Here is an 18958-nt window from a genome sequence, read left to right on the forward strand (position 1 = left end):
TACATTTTTATACTATACTCACGAAATGAACGACGTATAACATGTTACAGCATATTAATATTGAGTACAATTAATATTTTAACAACCAACCAACCTGTCACAGGTGTGACATATGTCACACATGATTTTAACATCCTAAAGTCTTAAAATACATTTTTAGTGAGTAACATATTCTTGATGTCTTTTAAATTGTTGCATTATTTACATGTACTTTGATAATAAGAATATGTCGCGTGTTACGTATGTAACATTGTTGTGGTCACGTGTCTCCTATTTAGTGCGACAAATAACTTCCATGTACGTCTCGGATTCAGCGAATAAGTCATTGAACGCTCACTTTTACACCAGCGAGTACAATTATTATCACGTCCAGTATCACCAAAAAACTCTTCGGAGCTGGACTGTTATAACCTGGTTTCGGACGCAATAGAGGGCACTTTCGCCCAGGGTTCGATTTCATGTGCTCTGGGCTCGTTGCCGCGGTTATTCCTAGGCAATGATCTGTTGGTATTCGATGGATGACAGAACACCTTGTAGAAGTGTTTGGTTTCATCCGTTGTTACGCAACGGAACCACTTATCCTACGTGTTCTGTGCTCGTTGCCGCGGTTATTCCTAGGCAACGATCTGTTGGTATTTGATGGACGACAGAACAACTTGTAGAAGTGTTTGGTTTCTTCCGTTGTCACGCAACGGAACCAATTATCCTCTCTTCTCCAGGGAAACGCGTTTGTTGTTTCGGCAATTCCTATGCAACGGCAACGATCTGTTGGTATTCGATGGATGACAGAACACCTTGTAGAAGTCTCTGGCTTCATCCGTTGTTACGCAACGAACCACTTATCGTCTCATCTCCGGGGAAACGCGTTTGTTGTTTCGGCAATTCCTATGCAACGGCCCACTGTTATTGTGTTTCCACGGAAGTATACGCTAACTGTTCTAGCGTTACTATGGAAACGACTGCTGGATTCGGAACATGTGACATGTTTTTACCTGTCACAGGTGTGCCATATATATAATAGGTATATAAAAACGCGCGTGTTCGAATGCAACGTTGTGTCAAAATTTCGAAGCAATCCGTGAAGAACTTTCGGAGATCTTCGAGGGCTAACAAACCAACACTTACATTTTTATTTATATAGATTAATAATAAACATTTATTTAACTTAAGAACGTGATTCATGAATATACAACTAGATCCCAAGGTAATTTACATGTACCTAGTGTGAATACTTCAAAATTTAATAAAGGAACCTACATAACAGGTATTAAAGTGTTCAATCATCTTCCATGATCAATAAAGATTTTGGTTAATGATGGGAAGAGCTTTAAATTTACATTAAAGAGGTTTTTATGTCATCATTCTTTTTACTCTATAAATGAATACTTTTAATATAAAGAAGACAAAGGTTTGTAATCCAGATATTCTCTTGAATTGTTTGTTAGGTTGATTTTACACATGATGTATTATCCACTGACTAATCGCTGGCCATTTAGGGGTATAAATTCTATGGTAGTATGGTATTGTAATAGACCATCTGTTTTAAATAACATATGACTATATACAACTAAGATGGTCATGAATGATTTACTCACAGCTCATTTCCTTTTATCCTGTAGAGCAGTGCTGTCCAACGTTCTTATGTACTCGGGCACAATTCAGACGCCACCACACACCACTACTACTACTACTACTAATAATAATAATAATAATAACAACAACAATAATAAAATTTTTCGAAAATATTTAACAGTACTCAGACGTTCAAAAATGTCTCATCTTACAATTTGAATTAATATTAAAAATCGGCTCAATTATATGTGGTTATGGAGGGCGCCAGAAAAATATACCATGGGTGCCACGTTGGACAGGGCTGCTGTAGAGGAGTATGTTAATAAATAGTTTTCAAATTTTAAGGTTCTTGCTATGAAATGACTGATTGTATATACTGAATTTTTATTGTATATTCTAATTTTTAAATCCTGATGAAATGTACTATATTTGGACTGTTAAATTAAGTATTTGTAGTTATGTGATCAAAATAATTGCATCAAACTTCTATATTATGAACAGGTATTTTGTATTCATTTATATGGTGACAACGATAATCATATCTCTGCATAAATTTGATCATATTTGAATATTTTATGTACAAATTTTGTATTGTGACTGTATTGCATGTTGATGGGTTCATTGTTTTTATGTATGTGTTTATGTATTTTGACATGTTGTATATCCTATTGCATGCGTGACATGAAAAGGATCTATGGAATTTAAAATAAAGCGAAGTGACAGAGATGTGCACCTATCACAAGGGAAGTCCAATTTTAAAAACTACTCTACCCCCTCCCCCCAAATTCTGTATTATGGTTTAATATTTTAAAGAAGACATTTATCAAGGGCTAAGAGGAATGGGAGAACAATGTACCCACCTTATTTTCGCCCTTTGTATAGAGTGTTAGTGTGGGGAAGCTGGTAATCTTAGTGTGCTCCAATTCATTTGCTGTGGCATCCATCTTTGCTATCACAACAGTGTCACTGTCTCTGAACTTCTCCCCCAGCTGTAACAAAAATTAATTCCATTAGCATAAAGCTTCACCCCCCGGTGTCTCCACCTTATCGTGGTGAGGGGGTTTGAGTATGCTAAGGACCCTGAGAGCTATACCAGCGGTAGCGTAGCTACTGGCAGGGCCTCCCTTGCTGGACAGGTTAACGGGTAGGCATCAGACAAAGAGAGACACCAAACACCAAAAACTGATGCCGGAAGCAGCGTCATCAGCAGCGATTTGAAGCACAGAGCAAATGATGCTTGAGATGGTTCAAGTTCGTATAGCAACAGGCGTGACCAGAGTGGTTTGAATGGCTGTTGTATTGCGATGTGGAAAGCAAATGGAAAAACTACCATATTATCACTTTTCCTGGATAGTCTCTTTCCAAAAACAGAGATACCATGTATGCGAGATGTTTTCTCTGGAGACAAAACAAACCGGAAGGGCGGATAGAACTGACCAGAAGACGAGGACGAAGACGTAAGAAGAAGATGGATGACTTTGGGGACAGAAGAGGATATTTTTATTTGAAGGAGAAAGCTCAAGATCGCATTAAGCGGAGGAACTGTTTTGGAAGAGACTGTTGACCTGTCGTCTGACAGATTACTGATGAATGAATGAATGAAAGCTTCAGCTTGAACTACAAGGCACTGAACTGCAAGATGACTGAATAATAAACTGAGAAGGATTTCAAAGGAAGCAGGTACTATTCTGGCCATTTGCCTTGAGGGACTGAAGAAAACCATAAAAAACAACACTCAAGAGTAATCTCTGAGCTAAGACTTGAATACAGGACCTCTCATATGAAGCATGAGCGCTACCCACACCACCGCGTTTTATGTCTCCTACATGAAACTAACTCCATGGACCTGAATCTTTTTGAGATGTAAACAGCTGCTGAGCCACTCAAAAAATTACAAGTATTTTACTGAACTTAAATGATCATCACTACATATACAAAAGCTTCCTATTAGTCCCTATCCACCATCCTATTCCTATGAGATCAACTTTAATATTGTGACGGGTTGCTCAAAGCATTAAGATATGGAACCAGAAAAATCCGTGTAACGCGGTCAACAACAGAACTTCAGTTACTTAGCAGTGAAGGTCTCAATAATCATGACGGCACAGGAACTACCGAAGACATTGATTCCTACGCAATGAATACAGAAGATTTTTGTTACAACGGCTATGTAAACAGCTGTGCAATATCCCTCCATGTGTAGAGTATCTTGCTTTCCATATATACCATCTCAACAGGGCCAATATCTGCAAAGACTACACAAAACACTTTGTATCACACTAAAATAAGATTTATCATTCCAGTCACTTGGAGGGGGGGACTTCAGCATATAACTTCTGAACTGAATCAAAATTACTTTTTCCATCCTTTGCTGAACTGTGTTTAAACACTGTTTCATCAATGACAATGAGAATATGTAAGTCTACTGAAAATAATTCCTCTCACCTGATCATATATGGGAGCTAACTGTTTGCAGTGTCCACACCAAGGTGCATAGAATTCCACCAACACATCCTTATCCTTGTTGAATGCGATTTCATCAAAGTTGCTGGAGACCAGAACTTTCACTGGTGAGCTATCCCAATCCTGCGGAAGATCTTGTGATAACAAGTGTTGCTGCAAGGAGAAATAATGCATCACCATCAAACAATGTGTCTAGTGCCACCAAAATTGTTTACTGAAAAAACTATAAACATAACTAGTTGTTTCTCTCCTAGTATAGATGGAACAGCTTTATTTATTCTCCTTCCATTCTATCTTAGTGAAGTACACCAACAAAACCTGTTCAGCTCTTCTCAGAGGATGAAACTGTACCTCTTCATTGTTATCAGTCTGAAAATTCATCATAACAGGTTACACATAAACACATTTCATACCAGCAACTGTTGCACATTTTCTTTTGAACAAGAACCTCTCAGTAGCAGACTTTATATTACATCTGACATACATACGTTCCACAAAAATATTCCAGGATTTCACGCACCTGCAGCTTATGAATGAAAATAGATGAGTGTTTTGCTTGCAGCATTTTATTCAACAGACAAGTTTCTTTAATGTGGAAAATTTGTTGGGAAGGGGGGAGGGGGCACCACACTTCACAATGAGTGCCATCTGTAGCTGTGCATACATCCCAGCTGTAGTCCTCTTGCCCAATGCACTGTAAAATGTCCTTTGTAACACTGCAACTGGTGTCACACAAAATAAAATTTGCCATTCCGGTTACCTCACACTGGATTGTGATGTAGGTATGTTTGTACCATAGAATAAGAGCAACATCTCATCCTGATGGAAGTTCAGGTTTTAATAGCAGTAATGACAACAATCTCTTTCTCTGCTGAATTTTAACCCCCCCCCCCAAATCCCCACAATCACTGCTTTTCCAAAAGTGATGGTTGGATGAACATCACTACACACCAGACTGCTGCTGCTGATGATGTCATTGTTGCTATTTAAACTTCAGCGAGAAACTGTTGCAGTTAACATCATCATACCTAGACATACTACTATGTTCACTGTGACCTACCCCTTGAGACACAGTGAAGTCATGTCACTGAATATGTACCCTATGGACATGGAGAAGTTTTCTAAAGCAGATGCATGTATATCAAGGTTCCCTCCTTTCTAGTTAAAACAATGAAGTTACATGTTTACCCTTCAGATGGCAGAGTTTCAAATACAAAGGGGCCACCTATGAAAGCACATAAAAAGTACTAGAGCAAGAGAAGAATACTCTGAGTATTGACATATGGTAAAATCTCTGTGAGATTCTCACACAAGTGACTGCGAGTTATGCTTGTCTTCTGGTAGACTGTTACCAATGTTTTGGAGGAATGTGCTGCCCCCATTTCCAAGGCAAAAGGGTACTTTGCTGAGGGAGGCACCACATTCCAGAAGACAGTAATCTTAAAATCTCAGTCATTACTCACTTTAAGTTTCCCATCAATGAAGTCTTGTACAAATGACTTGATGTTATCTTTCGTCAGTTCAGGTTTCTGGGGCTTATATTTAGCCATGTCCTCTTCTAGACGAATCAGTCTCATTGCTGGAATCTCATCCTTCTTCATTCCAAAGAATTCAATGATTCGTTGATGATCCTCTTCATCGGAATTGATGGATACGAACAAAACCTGAAAAATATGCATCAGTGTTAGAATGAGAACCATACTATTAATTTACATAACGACTGGGGCACACAGTGGTGAAATTGAAGGCTTTTATGAACATCAGCTGAGTCTCCTACCTTATTTTCACATGACCCCAGTGCAGGGGAAGGGTATAACAGGCTATGACCTATCTTTCTGCACATGTGAGTGCAGTTCAGAATACAGCAAAACCCTCACTTAATGTTCCTAATTTAACCCTTTAGTGCCTAATGTTTCTATACGTACCACATGCTTCAACATACTAAAATTCTACATTGTGCCCACAGAGAATATTTGTGCATTTCATATGAGACCCATCACAAACAGCAATTGTTTCCCTAAACAGCATTAACTGGCTGATCTCTGTTTTGGAGATGTGTTTCCTGTTATTAATCTGAAGAAATTCTGTCTTCAAAGGGTTAACATTTAATTTCACTGATTTCATGGTGTTAAGAATTCCTCCTTTTAAGATTTTCTCCAGTCTGGTTCACATACACTGCCCCCAAAATGATTCTCAAATGAGGCGTACCACCGTAATTGGTGGAAATATCGCTTTCCATACAGGAGGTCTCCCAACTACAAACAGGTTGCATTTCAAGTGGTTAAAAAAAAAATCCGTGATTTCAGTCCGCAAGCGAACTATACCGACCAAGCGACTGCCACTTCCCAGCAAAGTTTATTGCCAACTTTTGCGGATAGAGGGTGTCGTGTGGTCAGTGCAACAAATCCCCATGGCCATTAATTTCGGTTTTCTAGACCAGAGCCGCTATTTCCTTGAAATAACTTCTCAGTTAACATCACGAGGCTGAGTGGACCATGTTCCAGACCCACTACTTCTCCAAAAAAAATCTGGTAGCTCCGGGAATCGAACCTGGAGCTCTGGATCTGTAGCCAGGAATGCTGACCACTAGACCACAGAGGCAGTCTTTCAAGTGGTTCATTCAACTTAATTTCCCATGAACAAAATGTTATAAACAGTGAAGTTCTAGTCAGCCTAAAGTAGGATTAATAGCAGAAAGCAATACTAGCATAATGCTACTAATAAAATGGCAAGGAGGAACATGAACTATGAATAGTCCTACTCTCATTTACTCAAACCTATATTTTGTACACAATACAGATGTTAGTAAGTCACATACTCATATCCAAGACTTCCTGTACACTGTTTCAGTACTATTCCACCCTGACAGGTTATGTAACACACAAGCCAGGAGGATGAGTACGATTTTACTTTCCCAATGACCATTTGAATACCTGCCCAAAATTAAAGGCTGATATTGTTTCAGTCTTGGGGATATGTATAAGTAATCATTTCTCAATTATACCTGCAGTGAATTAGAAACCAAAGATAAATTAATGTGATGTCACTACATCTCTACAATCTGGCCATTGCTCTCCCAATCCAAACTATCTAAACAATATTCTGTCCCATACATTACATCCTCATGATTTTCATATTGTTTAAGTCAAGACTCAGTGAGTAGCATTCCAACGAACCTTGCACTCCAACCAACCCACGCATTAAGGAATAATTAAAAATTATTTAAACAATTTAGAGCAGAAATATATGAAATTGTTTTAGCATGTAAAATGAATGGACAGAACATCAAACTGAGACATTAATCAGAACTGATTTTCATATAAAATAGATTCATGGACAGCCTAGAACAAGATGGTGCAACGTGGTACTACAGAGCACCAAGACAAGATGGTAGCAATTTGAAAGGAAGGACTGTGGGGTAAGTCACTAATCCACAATCTGTTCTCAGAAGAATTTCTTTAAATTTGATACCTTTTACTGTAGGTGTATTTGTCGAAATGTTTGTTAAACTGAAACTGGGCATATGTAGTTATATTTTATTAAGTTCCAAGTTCCAAGGCCTCTCATATCAGGGGACTCTAAATCACATTTTAAATTTCATATAATTTGGAAAGAAGTCTGATGAAAGTCAATTTTGCATGTAAAAATTAAACTGTTGATTAGACTGTTAAGCCTTTCTGTTTGTTCCTGGACTAATGTATGCTTACAAGCCACAGTGCTGGCCAAGAGAGAAAAAAAAGATTCCCACCTGTTGATGTGTAAAGTGCTGTGAAACACTGTCTCTTAACTACATTTATACTAATGATTTCACTTTTCTTTAAGAGATCGGGTGAAGGTCTGTGATAATGTAGTATGATCACATCACATTACAGCAGAGCTGTTTTGTATGCTATTCCATGTTTCACATTTTGACGCCCCCACATACAAAATGCTATGCTTCATTTGAAGAGCAGGATTGCTGAGGGGGTAATCAAAAGGGGAAGCATAATAGATCACTGCAGGTCGCAGTGCAAGGGCCGAGAAGGCCCACCCCTTATACATACATTCATTCACTCATTCAAGGACTGTGGGAAGAAAGCTAGAGAGTGGAGACTTTTCTTCAATCAATTCATATGAAACAAACGAATAGGTGACGGCACAGGCAGAGGAGGAGAAGCTGTGACAGCAGCGTAAGGAGGAACAAGAGGGGTAGAAAGATTTGAGACTTTCACAGGAGCTGTCTTCTTGAACAATCAGCCATTCAAAAATGGATTTGATATCCAACATTTCAGGAGCCATCACTCTACCCCTGCCAACAGGGGATGATGTGATGATTAACACAGCAGATTTACTGGGTTTATAGGGGAATGGTTTCTCTTACACTAAATCAAGGATATAACTAAACAGGGATTATGCAAAATTACATCATAAAACCGTTCATCATCTTGTATGAATTATTAAATGTACAATGCTATCTTGCTATCACAAGAATTTACAAAACTTGTAAAAATGTTGATCCTAACAAATACACGTAATATCCGAAAAGGGTTGAAAGTAGAAGTCCATCCCCTAACTTCCAATTATGTATAACACAATATGACCCTATGGTTTCAAAAAAACGCAGGTACAGCAGCATTTCTTCATTTCCTTCTTTGGAGTCGTTTTCCTGGAGATTTGGCAGTATCAAAGATTAATTAAGTATTTTGATCATTGGTAACATTATCTGGACTTTTCTTAAAAATATCTAACCTCTTCTATTCACAACCAACTTATCAGGTGCCTTTATTTATAAGCGAAAGTTCCGCCCAGTATTCGCTGACTCTTGCAGCATTCTTATAAGTGAGAATAAAGTAACTGGTTTGTATCAAACTTGGCCAACATACACAACACATGAAGCAGTTTGACGCTTACACACTCAGCCCATTTTCCAACAAAACACTAAAACACTCAGGGTGTCTTTGGCTCAATTTACAAGATTCACTTTAAAAATTCTCCAAAAATACAACTTTGGTCAAAGACATATGAGAAAAAATTACATTATTCACTAAAAACAGCACAGTTAAGCTAAATAGCACAAAAGTGCTAGCACCATAAATAATTTGGAAAAAATAAAAAGAAATATAGAAATTTAATATTTACAGAATTTAGGCAGAAAATAAAATTGTCTTTTTGGTTTTCTTGTCACCAAGCCTGTAAGAAAGAAAATACTTTTTTTGTAAATTTTGATGTAAGTTTTATATCTGAAGTGAACCCTGGTACGGAACTGGAGAAAATATGACCAGTAATGTGCTCAAACAAAATACTTTTATAAATGGATGATAATGGAATGACCCCGAAATATTTTACCAAAACTAATTCTTTTAAATAAAGTGAAAATAGAGTGGAACAATTTTAACACGGTCAGGTAAGCAGAAACAAGTGGAGAAAATGAAATAATAAAGTTGCAATTGAGACAAAAGTATACATGTGTATAAGTGAAAATTAATGCAACAGGAAGCTGAAATACAATATTACAAGTAATAATAAATGTTTCACTAATTCACACACTTCACGGTATGTAAGTATGCCAGGTAACAGCTGCCAACAACAGGGACTTCACCTCCACGCCCACACTTCTGCCAGGGGGCAACTGTCTCACAACAATCTCAGACTTGTACTAGTCTGTCTGTCTGTCTGTCTGTCTGTCTACAGACTCTCTTGATATAGCTCCTGCATGCACCAGGCAGATAACACCACTTCAAACAGCTCTTTTATTGTGTTTCTTCTCTAACAATCCCTCTAATGTTGTGTCAGCCTGTGTTGCTGTGGAAACGTGTTTACCATGCCGTTGCCTAGCAATGACCGCACCCATTTGTTCCACTATTCGGGCTTTCAGCCACTATATGAATAATTATGAAAGTATATTAATAAATAATTAAATAACTACATACCTGTTCTCTGAATTCCTTGGCAATTTCACGAGCACCTTCTAAGTATTTATCTATATGACCATCTTGTTGTGACAGGAACATGAGGAGGTGACTCTTTATCTCACCACCAAAGATTTTCTGTGCTGTTTCATGATTGAAGTCAACAACCAGAGGCAGGGATTGTGATGTCACAAACTTCTTAATATTCTTCTCAGTAATTTCACCTTCTAAGTCAGCACGGCCCTCATCAAACTGAAACGGAGGAGTACAGATACTTCTCACTACTAACTGCAACTCATGAAATATGTTCATAATTTATACACGCAGAAGTATATCCACAAACTCTCAAAATGCATATTTACTCTTATTTAAAAAAAACAGTACGACAAACTGAATCATTCCTTTCCAAAGTACAGTTTTGAACATGAGGTTCAAATAAAAAATAATGGAACTGGTGTGAAAAGTTCAGGGTTATTCAAAATCTTACAAATTAATTTGTATCCTTCAAGAAACCTCTGGAACATTATGCCAGATCCACAAGGCCACGCCTCAGGGTTAATGCCCTCCAATTAACCTTGCCTTTCCCCCCCCCCTGCTGGCCCACCTCCCCAGACCCTTCTCTCCTCTCTACTAATTTCCCATGTAGCCCTTCTCCCTTTTCTTCCTGCTCTTATACAGCTAGGTTTGACTCCACATTAGTCTGTTAGAACTTGATCACGCTGGTTCCCTGCTCGTGGATTTTCTTCTTCTTTCTTCTACCCTGAAGATGGAGGAGATACGTTCCTCCGAAACGTCGGGTTAACACAACATCTACACGACGCCACACCCCAGAAGACTGCTTTCTTCTGATTTGTATCCCCTTCAACATCCCCCCCCCCATCTATACACTGCTGAATACGTATTTTCCATTGTTTAAAGCAGTGCCGTGTGATTATTTTTTACAAAATCAACATGTCTGAAGTTTCGAGAAAAAACAACACGGAATTCCTTTGGAATTTCATAATATATATAATAAAGACGACATTTTGCATTTCACCACAAAATAATCACAATATATTTTCATTTGTAAAAATTGCTCTTTTGTGTATATGTAGAAAATTTTATTGTTTATCAGGCCGTTTTTAGTTCTTATTTCTTTATTGCACAGAATGGAAAATATGTAGTTTTTTCTGAAAGTCTGCAACTTTAAAGACTTAGGGCTATTTAAATTCTGGGCGCAGCAGGCTCTCAACAATTTAAAATTCCGTACTTTAAAGGTAACAGTTTTAGCTACTATACTATATTGTGGTATGATAATAAAAGCAAGTACTTATACTTGTCTGGTACAGGAGAAAACAGCCCAGTTTACATGTTGGTGTCCACACATTAGGAACACTTTATCACAACAGTGTTAGTGTCCAGTACTTCGAGTAGTAACAGTGAAAGCAGCTGCAAAATGCTGGACTCCACACAACAAAAAGGTGTAATCACCCTGCCTTTCGATACATTCTGTCCAACAGTCCACAAATTCCTTGATTATACCAGAACAGAAAGGTTTGGTTAGAACTTGATCTATTATTGCACCACTTCTTTCCAGAAGTCACACCCATTTCAGTAATGCTAACCTCAATACATGTTAAAGCTGACTGCTGCCTAGAATGCTAATTATCAAGAAGATACCAGCAATAAAAAATCCTCAGGCTTATACAGTCATCACTATACTGAACTACCATTCTTCACCTAATTTCACTAGCTTTCACTCTCTGAATACAAAAAATGGATCACAGATGGCTCTTCTTTGATGAATCCTGTTACTGAAGCAGACATATCAAACACATCACGGTATTAGCACTACTCAAAATAAAATGAACAACTACCTACAAATCAGAGGGTGGGTTATTACTGTTTAAATATGTCCCATTTCACTGTTGCTAACATGACTTAACATAAACTGCCTGTACTTTCCTTCATATGTTTCAGTTTTAAATTACCTTCTTAAACAGGACAACTGTCTCACCATCAACACTGTACTCGCTGAAGACATCATCTGTTGATGTTATGCCAAATGGATAGTCATCAACTGCATTAGCTACTGCTAGGAAGTTCTTTGCAGCTGTTGATGAATTGTCCTGAAATAATAAAACAAATCCATTAACTCCCTGCACAGTGAATGATTATGTTTCATTTCTTAAAAGCCCAAAAGGTTAAGACTATCTGCAGAAGCTCAAGAAGTCAGATTAGTACAGGAGCTTCTGCCTTTCACTGTGGTTCATTAATTACTATACATGAGAATAAAGAATGCTGAAATTGTAGTGGCTGTAATATCATACTTCATCACACTATTTATTTCAGTGATCCATTCTTTAAACACTGCAGCCCTTTTCAAAACCATGATTCCACTGAACACACACTCAAAGCCTGAAAAGTTGTGGGACGATGACTACAAATAGACTTGAAAGGATTCTGATGCTGGTATATGCTGCAGAGTCCAAAATAAGCCTAAGAGTTCTGTACAGGATGACTAGTTATGAAGGGAGCAGTCTTCTGGGATGTGGCGCCGTGTAGGTACTGTGATAACCGACGTTTCAGACACAATATTCTATACTTGCTCTAGCCTACTACCTGCTGGCCCAACCTGCCCAGACCCTTCCCCTCTCCTCTCTACTGATTTCCCATGTTGCCCCCCCTTCTCCCTTCTCTTCCTGCTCTATGTAGCTAGGTTTATTCTCAACATCAGTCTATCTGCACCTGCTCGCATCAGTTCTTTGCTTGCAGATTTTCTTCTTTTTTCTTCTACCTTGAAATGGAGGTGATACATTCCTCTGAAACGTTGGTTAACACAATACCTATACGGCGCCACATCCCAGAAGACTGCTCTCTTCATAGTCAACGCCACAAAAACCTCAAATCTGACTACAGTAATGTCAGTTAGTACAGCAAACTGACTATAAAGAGCATAGCTGGGGGACTGGGTTTCAATTCCCAGTTGGGGAAAGAGAATTTTCTCTCCTCCAGTGTCCAGACTGGATGTGGTGCCCCCTCTCCAATGGATCCCAGGGACTCTTTCCATGTGGGGGAGGGGTAGCAGAGATGTGATTACCACACAAATCTATGTGATGCAAAGGTTAATAATATACGGAGCCCTACCTCCACGCCACCATGTCTTAATGGGATGGTGCTTAATTAATTAAGCAAAGTGAAAACTTTATTTACAACTGAGAGAATAACACGATGCAAGAAATGGCACTACCTAGAGATACCAGAACTGTTTTTGTCCCTAATGAACACTGAAACATTAACTCAAGCCGTTAGCATTTCTATTCCTATTCATAACTACCACCAACTCCAACTATTAAAAGACATAAAAACTGTACACTGAGTGCCAGCTTTATATGTATATAGCTGGATGAGAATAAGAAGTTTCCAGGTACTGAAGGTCTACTTTCAGACATTTCTAATCCCTGGAGATTTCAGAGCACTTGTTACATACAAGTTACAAAGAATACACGCACTACTACATAATGACTTTAATAGCAGCTTCAACTAAAAGCACTGCTACTTCTCAATCACCATATGCATGTCTGATACCAATGATGATCATGCACAACATACTTATGATCATTAAGAGCTACTGACAAAGAAATTCAGCATTTGATATTCTTCTAGGAGGCAAAGTCCATGAAGCTGATAATGACACACAGAGAGTCAAGAAACACCTGACAGAACCTTATGGTTCATCACTGTGGCAAATGGACCTAATCCTAAACAAGCTGCATCCAGTCAACAGTCTCATGTTCTATTTAAGACCAATTATCCTCCCATCTATGCACAGATCTCGCAAGTGGTCCATTTTCTTCAAGGTTCTTCAGACAAAATTCAATCGCAGGCTCTTACTGTGAGCACAGTAATGAATCTTCGGCTTCCACAAACAGAAGTAATTTCTTCACGATTTGATCAATTGTTTGGTTTATGGACCTAGAGATATGTCATAACTGTAATGTTAAAAAAAGATATGCTTGCCATACTGTTGTCACATTGCTGCATGACTTCTTTTGAGATGGGGGAGGGGGAAGAATGGCCATCTAGCCAGGCAAGTCAACAGTCCAATTCAAATTTTCTCTGCAGTCCATGCCAAATGTCACATACCACTGACAGATGTAAGAATTTATGTTGGATGACAGTATTATTAGTCAGAAATCAAACACCAGTTACACTGCATATCAGATTGGTCCTCCCAGCACAAATTTACCGAGTTTGAAATCTACCTCTCAGAAACACATATTGCAGTGCTCTTTAACCAATCAAAGATCACCTAGATCTCTTGTTAACACATGCTCAGTTCTTCTTAGAGGATACGAATAATTTTCATTATTCATTTCAAAAACCACTTTGAAGATCATCATTGCAGTGTTTCAAAATCATAGACAAGATGACGAAAAACACAAGATAAAACGACTAGTCACAAAATATATGCTAGATGAAAAGTAGCAATCATTTCCAAAATGCACATCCCATTAAAATATTTTAAAACCATAAAAATTGCACTAATAAATTTACTCACTACAGTAAACACTCAATAAATTTTATGAAACATACAAAGCGAGATATGTTGTCCCTGTGCTTATTTAAGCATCATACCATGAAGATATAATAAGGGGGAACTGAGGTATTGTACTGTATTTATTACACTTTCCAGCACATCCCTACAAGGCCGAAGCCACTGGATACAGAACCTGTCACACCACAAGCTTGCTAAATCAGCAAGTAGTCTACAGAACAATGCATATAAATCCACAACAATAAATCGAGCAAATGAAACCCCTACACATCACTGCAACTACATAACCTACCACATGTATATAAGATATAATACAAAATTGGAACATATACATGACAATAGATCAAATAATGGGTCATAGCTAAACAAGAAACTATCCCTAATTAAAATATTCATCTAAAGTGCAACAGGATTTAGTATGTAAAAAGGCACTTAAAGCTGCTCTAAATTGCTTAATATTATGGATTAACTCTTTTATATTTGAAGGAAGATGATCAAAAAGTTTAATACCAAAATAATAAGGTCCTCTCTGGTAAGTTGTCAAATTTGTCTTACGACGATAAAGATCAAAATTACGCCTAGTATTAAAATGGGTATACTATAAGAATTGCCCCAAAAAATAATTCCATAGGACAAAAGTGAATGGAAATAAGAGTAATATACCATTTTTAATGTCTCAGTGGGCATAATGGGCTTGATCACCCTCATTGAATAACAAGCCTTGGATAATTTAGGCATGAGTTGGGATACATGAGCTTTCCAAGTACATGAGCTTCCAATAGCTAATCCCAAGAATTTCACATTTGTACTACTTAAATTCACATTATTATAATTAACATAAGTTATGCTATTAGAACTTGGCTTTGTCATAAATTGAACATGTTTAGTTTTGTTAAAATTTAAAGTTAATAAGTTAGAATTAAACAAATCAATAAGATACACCATACTCTGTCACCCAGAAAATGCATAAACATAAAAAAAAAAAAGGAACGAATGTATATGACCTCCAAAAAGATGTATTACACAGAACTATTTTAATCATTTATTCTCATAAAATGGTTCAGTTCTATTCCTATGTAGTCCCGCCAGGTATCAGTTTCATAATGTTGCTGCTACAGACACAAGCATGGAACAACAAACTAGCAATGCTGTGGCAACTTCCCCATTCATTCGCTAGTCTTCTCTTAGTAACAGTTTCCAAGCAATTTTTTTTAATTCTCTTAGTGGGCGGTGGAGTCCAATTGGGTCCACTTGGCACGGCGGCACTGATTAGCCTATTGTAGCCTGCCACGGATGATTATGATGTTGGAGAATTTGGTGGAATGAAGATTGGCAGGGGAAACCGAAGTACTCGGAGAAAACCCGCCCCAGTGCCACTCTGTCCACTACAAATCCCACTTCACCAGACCCGAGACTGAATCCGGGCCACCGCAGTGGGAAGCCAGCAACTAACTGCTTGAGCTATGGTGTGGCCTGTGGGAAGGATATACTACATGAATGAAATTTAATACAGTAAAAGTATCTGATTTCCTCCAGTTCACTCAACCCAATCAGACGTGTTTCATTTCTTGAAGTGTCCAGATCATTTGTTAATAAAATATAACTGCATATTATGGAACCTACGTGGTAGGGCCCATGTGTTCTTACCTGTCATCATGGAGGGTTCAGTGCTTGCCAACTTCCCTTCTGCTATAACATGTTTCTGCCAGTAGTCAAAGTTATGACTACCGGAAACATTTCTGAGGGCTTTCTCTGTGAGGTCCTTTCACTTCTACCACAACAATCTCTTTCATCTCATCCACAGACCGTTGAAAACATGTAAATGCCACAGTGCTGATGTGCAACATCATTCTGGATCACATACTCCTGTACCAAAAGTGACTGATAAGCTGCTGAACTGTCATGGCAGAGCACTCAACTTCAAAATTCCTGAAGATGAATATTTCTGCAGGTGGCAAAATTGTCTCTGTACATGATCTTGCAACATTATGCTTCTCCAGAATGAACTCATGGTGAACATCCTGACCATAAACAAATATCTCCTTCCGAGTGGTTCACATGAAACATTCGCTTCCTGAGTGAAGATGACGACTTTCAAGTCTGCAGTTCAGATTGTGCATCGAGAAGGTAGTAGCACGATATCGAACTCAGAATGCTTCCACTGACTGTGTCAAACATGTCTCCATGTATGCAGTATCATTCTTCGATATTCAAGATTTTGTGGAACAAGGTAACCTACTCATATAACTATGCATGTCTGGGTCATCATGGCATAACATGTGCCACATACCTGTGGCAACTGTAGCATCATCATTCATTCAGTCCTCTTGGACGATCCTCCTGAACACAGGTCACAATTACTTAATAAGCTCATGAATATTCTGACCTTACAGCATGTGTTACAGGAAGTCCAAGTGTATTACCTTGTGTAGAAATGGTTTACACTGACAAAATTACCTTAAAGAAACCGACGACTGCAACAGTGCTTGCATCAATAAACCCTTTAGCATCATCAACAGAAGCAAGGACTGCTGCAACAGGACCAGTTTTTTTCAACAGCCAACTCACAATCTCATCAGCTGTTCGACCACCTGCAATCATATTATTCCAAACTTTCAACTACAGTACCATTATCAACATGTATATATACGGCAAAATTGAATGATTTATGAAAGGGACAACACAGAACAAAAACTTATTAACCTTCCATGGCTGAATGTTTTATATATATATATATATATATATGCAGCAAGCAGCACCCCATGTTGGCCAAATTTATTATATACAAGGTGGTTCAAATATGACCAGGACTGATTTGTGTGTAAACAAGCCACACTGCACAGCTGTGGAACCTTGAGAGAGTGAAGCCACAACCTCCACCCTCCCTCCTGTTCGGGTTAGAACCTGTTCAGTCCTGCCTGGGAGTTGCTAGAGTGATGAGCGAACAGAAGGTACCACGGAGCGTGCAACAACGCACTGTGATCAAATTCCTCGGAGAAAACGTCCCGTCTGCTGAAATTCACCACAGACTCCAACAACAGTATGGTGAAGAGTGTTTCTCAACGACCGGTGTGTTTGAGTGGTGTAAGTGCTTCAGAGAGGGCACAGAGCATGTGGAGAATGAACCGCGTGATTGTCGGCCGCGAACATCCGTCACTGAGCCAAACACTGATAATGCAGATGAGCTTATTCGTGAGAATAGGCGCATCACTATCAAGGAACTTGGAGCAATGCTGCCCATCAGTGTTGGTAGTGTAGAGGACATCGTGAAATACCACCTGCACTATCGCAAGGTGAATGCATGGTGGATACCACGCACTTTGCTGGACATGAACAAAATGGTGCGCATGCAAGCTGCCAGTCATCTCCTACAGCAGTTTGAAGATGAAGGTGATGCGTTTTTGAAGTCTCTAGTGACCACTGATGAAACGTGGGTGCACTACTTCATTCCCAAGTCCCAGCAGTCATCATGCGATTGGCGGCATACCAGTTCTCCCAAACCCAAGCGAGCACGGAGAAGCTGTTCGGCAGGAAAAGTGATGGCAATGTTCTTCTGGGACTGGCAAAGGGTTATCCATGTAGACTTTGACAGATGCCCGAACAGTCAATGCAGCTTATTACTCAGACCTCCTGGCAACAGACGTGAAGGAAAAGATCCAATCCAAGCGGAAGACAGGTGGAAAGCAGGCAGGCTTCCTTCAAGACAATGCACGCCCCCATACAGCCAAAACAACAATGGAAACACTATGGAAATTGAAAAGGAACCTTCTGACACATCCGCCATACATTCCCGATTTGGCCCCAAGTGATTTCTACCTGTTCGGAAGGCTCAAATCAGACTTGCAAGGCATGCGGTTTGTGGATGACATCATCAACCAGACTGTTCAGGAGTGGATACACCACCAACCACAAGTCTTTTTTGAAAAGGGCATCAGGATGCTTCCAGAACGTTGGAAAAAATGTGTTGACTCCGGAGGGGAGTACTTTGAAGACTGACATGTGCAAGTAAGTGTTTGGCAAATAACGGTTAAAAAAAAAAAATCAGTCCCAGTCATATTTGAACCACCTTGTGTGTGTGTGTGCGTATATATATATTGTCGCGTATCGCGGGGTATATCGCGACAAATAAGCTCACGATGTATTCGGTGTAGCGAATTTTATTTCACATTCGCTCATACAATCACCCAAATTACAGTTTTACGATTACTGCTATCTGCAGTATCACAATTAGTCCACTCCCAATGCCAGAATACAACTGACTGGCTGACTCTACGTCTCGACTCGGCGACTGTTACAGTACAACTCAGTACAACTGACTGTGAATAGCCTTCGCTGCTCCGTATGTAGCCTCGATCGGACAATACGGGAAAACGGCCACGTAATAGGCACCCTTTGCATGGCGCCGTGTTGCTATGTAACGCTAGCGGAGGTAACCGCTGTTACTACTTGGTGACGTCACCGCTGTTGACTTGCGTTGCCTAGCGACCAGGATGCTAGG

At 39.0% G+C, this 18958-nt stretch overlaps 1 protein-coding gene and 1 non-coding gene across 2 annotated transcripts in view; both read right to left on the bottom strand.

Annotated features, from left to right (window-relative positions):
• The window catches only part of LOC111863678 (protein disulfide-isomerase), a 34526-nt gene that overhangs the window by 4288 nt on the left and 11280 nt on the right, over positions 1-18958 (bottom strand). The window contains exons 3-8 of the mRNA XM_023850201.1: positions 16918-17051; positions 11894-12031; positions 9945-10175; positions 5499-5699; positions 4018-4188; positions 2433-2561 (exon numbers count right to left, since the gene is read on the bottom strand). Coding sequence (XP_023705969.1) covers positions 2433-2561; positions 4018-4188; positions 5499-5699; positions 9945-10175; positions 11894-12031; positions 16918-17051 — 1004 coding nt within the window. The remainder of the gene's footprint in view (positions 1-2432; positions 2562-4017; positions 4189-5498; positions 5700-9944; positions 10176-11893; positions 12032-16917; positions 17052-18958) is intronic.
• Positions 14234-14308, bottom strand: LOC111863699. The gene has a single exon (XR_002842650.1). It is a non-coding gene; the product is annotated as a small nucleolar RNA SNORD61 (small nucleolar RNA).

The sequence above is a fragment of the Cryptotermes secundus genome, unplaced genomic scaffold, assembly GCF_002891405.2.
Source record: "Cryptotermes secundus unplaced genomic scaffold, Csec_1.0 scaffold369, whole genome shotgun sequence".
Taxonomy (NCBI): domain Eukaryota; kingdom Metazoa; phylum Arthropoda; class Insecta; order Blattodea; family Kalotermitidae; genus Cryptotermes; species Cryptotermes secundus.